Genomic DNA, 4,284 nt, shown 5'->3' with positions numbered 1-4,284 from the left:
TCAAATGTGTCCTTAGGCTTTCCATACACACCCATAAAGCCTAGCAGGTTCACACAAAGATTCTTCGTCAGGTGCATCACGTCGATCGAGCTACGGACCTCCAGGACTTGCCAATAGGGTAGGTCCCAAAATATGGACTTTTTCTTCCACATGGGTGCGTGACCGGTAGCGTCTTTCGGAATAGGTTGGCTTCCATGTCCTTTTCCAAAGACGACTTTCACATCATTGACCATATCGAGTACATCCTCACCGGTTCGGTTGCGAGGCTTGGTCAGGTGGTCTGATTTCCCTTTAAAATGCTTACCTTTCTTTCTTACGGGGTGATTTGCAGGAAGAAATCGACGATGGCCAAGGTACACGACCTTTCGACATTTTTTCAAGAATACACCTCTAATATCACCGAAGCAGTGTGTGCATGCATTATATCCCTTGTTTGACTGTCCTGAAAGATTACTTAGAGCAGGCCAATCATTGATTGTTACGAACAACAATGCTCGCAGATCAAAGTGTTCCTGTTTGTACTCATCCCACACACGTACACCTTCTTTATTCCACAAAATGAGAAGTTCATCAATAAGTGGTCTCAGGTACACATCGATGTCATTGCCAGGTTGCTTCGGGCCTTGGATGAGCACAGGCATCATAATGAACTTCCGCTTCATGCATAACCAAGGAGGAATGTTGTAGATACTTAGAGTAACAGGCCAAGTGCTATGACTACTGTTCTGCTCTCCAAAAGGATTGATACCATCTGTACTTAAAGCAAACCTTAAGTTTCTTGCGTCATTTGCAAACTCCGGGAATTCTCTGTCGATTGCTCTCCACTGGGACCCATCAGCAGGGTGTCTCAACATATTGTCTACCTTACGGTCTTCTTTGTGCCATCGTAACAATTTTGCATGTTCTTTGTTTCTGAACAGACGTTTCAAGCGTGGTATTATAGGAGCATACCACATAACCTTGGCAGGGATTTTCTTACGTGGACGTTCGCCCTCAACATCACCAGGGTCATCTCGCCTGATCTTATACCGCGACGCATGGCATACCGGGCATGCATCCAATTTCTCGTACTCTTTGCCACGGTATAGGATGCAGTCATTAGGACATGCATGTATCTTCTCTATTTCTAGCCCCATAGGACAGACAACTTGTTTTGCTTCGTAGGTAGTGGCGGGCAATTCATTGTACTTCGGAAGCATCTTCTTTTGGATTTTTAGTAACTCTCCAAATCCCTTGTCAGATACACCATTCTTTGCCTTCCATTGCAGCAATTCTAGTGTGGTTCCCAACTTTTTCTGCCCTGCATCACAAGTTGGGTACAACAATTTCTTGTGATCTTCTAGCATCCGCTCGAACTTGATCTTCTCCTTTTCACTTTCACATTCTCTTTGTGCATCACGAATGACCTGACAAAGATCATCAGCCAGCTCATCTTCTGCAACTACCTCTTCTTCAGCTTCTCCCATTGCAGTATCATTGAAGCACGCACCATCAGGAATAATATCATTGTCGTCCCATTGTTCTTCTTCATCTTCTTCCATTACAACACCGGTTTCTCCGTGCTTTGTCCAACAAATATAGTTTGGCATGAAACCCGACTTGAACAAGTGTGAATGAAGAGTCCTTGAGCAAGGATATTCCACCGTATTCTTACATATGGCACATGGGCAGCACATGAAACCGTCGCGTTTGTTTGTCTCGGCTGCACGTAATAAAGAATGCACGCCGTCAATGAACTCTTGTGAGCGGCGATCAGCATTATACATCCAATGACGGCTCATCTGCATTACATGACATAAATATCATATTAAAACCTAGATCATAATTAATTATTTATACAACATGCGTGCCACCACAAAAGATACAAATTTATGAAAGCATCGCTACAATGTAGACAATCCCAACTACCACTAAAAGAACTAAAGCTAAAATACATTTCAGGAGCACAAGGATTTCGCGACCAATCTCAACTAAAACAGACAGATCCCCCGATTGTGCAACATCTTTGGGCTTCTTCGGCTGGATCACTGCCTCATTAGCCGCCGTATCTGCCTGTTGTGCAAGATATTTTTGCACGAGTTCAACATACTCTTCCTCCCAGTAGAAGCCTGAACATCGTCCACTGCCATCCCACTGAAATTAAAACAAAAAATTAGAACTTTAATCACAACCATCATGAAAATAGGTATAAACTAACCATAATCATTAAATACGATAAAATAACTCACATTGCGATCCGGACACTTGTAGAAGATACGATCCTTGTTGGGACCCTCCTTCTTCACTCGGTACTCCATCACAATCTTCATCTCATCACGACACTTGCCGCATGGAATGAGAGGAAGGCCCGGCCTAAGTCGCTTTGGAAACCCATGAGAGGCCGAGGACCCGGAAGCAGTTGCCATCTACTCTCTATACTCATTTTTTAATACACTATAAATTTCTTCTTTTATAAACAAATAAAATTAACAAACTATAAAATTATCTAGATCTCTAAACAATGATATTTTTAATGGTCATTGTGTTCTCGTCTTTTACTGCGGCAGGTAAGTAATTCATATGATATTTCCGCAAATTAACAGAAGAATGGGAATGTACACACATAACAGACTACTACGACGATATCGGGACGTGTGAATAAATAACCATCCGTACTAGTTGACCTTGCTTACGTGATCAGCTTGGCGAGGATTTCTCCACCGGACGGCACCGTACTTGGTCAAGGAAGAGCTCCGATTCTACGAGGAAGGGAACACGGTCTTCCACGACCGTTATCGCTCTCCCTCGTAGAATCAAAGCTCCTCCTTGACGTCCGTTACCGCTCGGCAGAGAACATCCTCGCCGACCTGAACACGGTCCGCAAGTTCAACTAGTAAGGATTTGCTATAATTTTCTAACTATTTTCTAACTTTATATTTATATATACTTTAACCTTCTTTCATGTAAATATGCAAGCTTAAAGTGATTTTGAGCTCAAATTGCTTACAAATGAAAAAAAACCATAATAAAGAACCATAAATATATATAGTGAATAAAATGGCATAAGAAAATGGTAAAAAATGAGAGTATGAGATTGGTAACCTTTACAACTGAAGAATCGACGGAGGAATCGAAGAATGGATGGAGGAACAATGGAGGGAGGGAGGAAGCAAGAACACTACTGCAGTGAGCTTCAAAATGTGCTGAGCTCGGGCTCGGGGAGGAAGGAGGAGACGGCCGATTTATAAAGGGAGAACATTTAGTCCCGGTTGATAGATCCAACCGGGACTAAAGGTAACTTTCCAACCCCGGGCGCAGCCACGGCCCGGGAGTAGACCTTTACTCCCGGTTGGAGCCACCAACCGGGAGTAGAAGTCTACCTTTAGTCCCGGTTGGTGGCTCCAACCGGGACTAAAGGTCCCTGCCACCTCTGTCTGGCGCAGTAGCCGTTGGGCAGGGGCCTTTAGTCCCGGTTGGATCCACCAACCGGGACTAAAGGTATTTCTAGTCCCGGGGGCAAAAAATTCCGGGACTAGAGCCCATTTTGACCGAGGATCAAAGGTCTGTTCTCTACTAGTGCTACAAATGCTTACTGTAGTAGTGAAATAAAAAGACCCTGTGGAGATGGATGTCGCGTTGTGCTTACTATGTTATACTGGTTCGTTGTCAACTATACCGCAGGCATATTATATTCACATATTGTGATAGGCTACATCTATAGTCCATTGTCACAACTATAGCAATGATTTTTTTCACGGTTAAAAACGCGCGAAAAAGCGTGTCCTATGACCTGTGACCGGCTCCTAGTATTAAAAAAGTTTTTTCCTATTTTTTCAACCTATTTTTTGGATTTTCTGAAAACCACATCACTATCGGTTTTTTAGAACCGGCAGTGATGAGGCATTTGGTTGTGCCTGTTCAAAAACCGACACTGATGGGCTTTTTGAACAGGCAGTGATTTGGAGATATGTAGTATGGGAAGAACATATGGAACAAGAAAGTTTTCCCTGTTCCAAAGGGGGCCTAAATAATTCTTGGGTTGGAGTTATTTCTGGAATGTTGGTAGTCCGTTCATTCCAACCACCAATCTCATAAATGGAAAAAAATTGTTCAACTCCACTTTTCCTGGAACCTTTTCTGCCAGACAAAAAAATTATTCAATAACAGCCATTATTGCATTTGTTTCTTCAATCAATAACAATCATATAAGAAAATACAGCAACAAGGTACACAAACGACTTTGTATATCGTAGTAAAATGGTGTTGAATATTGAAACTGAAAGCTAGGACATGATTATCCAATGC

At 42.6% G+C, this 4,284-nt stretch overlaps 1 protein-coding gene across 2 annotated transcripts; it reads right to left on the bottom strand.

Annotated features, from left to right (window-relative positions):
* Positions 1-1,467: 1,467 nt before the first annotated feature.
* On the bottom strand, positions 1,468-3,542 carry LOC136544979 (uncharacterized). Of its 2 annotated transcripts, XM_066537033.1 has the most exons (3): positions 2,229-2,528; positions 1,935-2,133; positions 1,468-1,781 (listed from the first exon to the last, which is right to left on the bottom strand). In XM_066537033.1, the coding sequence occupies exons 1-3, from the start codon at positions 2,403-2,405 to the stop codon at positions 1,759-1,761; spliced, it is 399 nt and encodes a 132-aa protein (XP_066393130.1). In that variant the 5' UTR covers positions 2,406-2,528; the 3' UTR covers positions 1,468-1,758. The 2 variants fall into 2 exon arrangements, 1 of the variants encoding a protein (XP_066393130.1); XR_010780884.1 differs by lacking the exons at positions 1,935-2,133; positions 2,229-2,528 and adding an exon at positions 3,082-3,542.
* Between the last annotated feature and the right edge of the window lie 742 nt (positions 3,543-4,284).

This window comes from Miscanthus floridulus, chromosome 3 (assembly GCF_019320115.1).
Source record: "Miscanthus floridulus cultivar M001 chromosome 3, ASM1932011v1, whole genome shotgun sequence".
NCBI lineage: Eukaryota > Viridiplantae > Streptophyta > Magnoliopsida > Poales > Poaceae > Miscanthus > Miscanthus floridulus.
Note: the sequence above shows the minus strand (reverse complement) of the source record. Positions and strands in the feature narration are given on the sequence as shown.

Bases quoted from the DNA above. Each gene is read 5' to 3' on its own strand.
- LOC136544979 (XM_066537033.1), bottom strand. From the start codon at position 2,405: ATGGCAACTGCTTCCGGGTCCTCGGCCTCTCATGGGTTTCCAAAGCGA. The intron at 2,134-2,228 runs GTGAGTTATTTT...TTTTAATTTCAG, and splicing joins ACAAGTGTCCGGATCGCAAT to TGGGATGGCAGTGGACGATG. The intron at 1,782-1,934 runs GTATTTTAGCTT...CATGTAATGCAG, and splicing joins AATCCTTGTGCTCCTGAAAT to ATGAGCCGTCATTGGATGTA.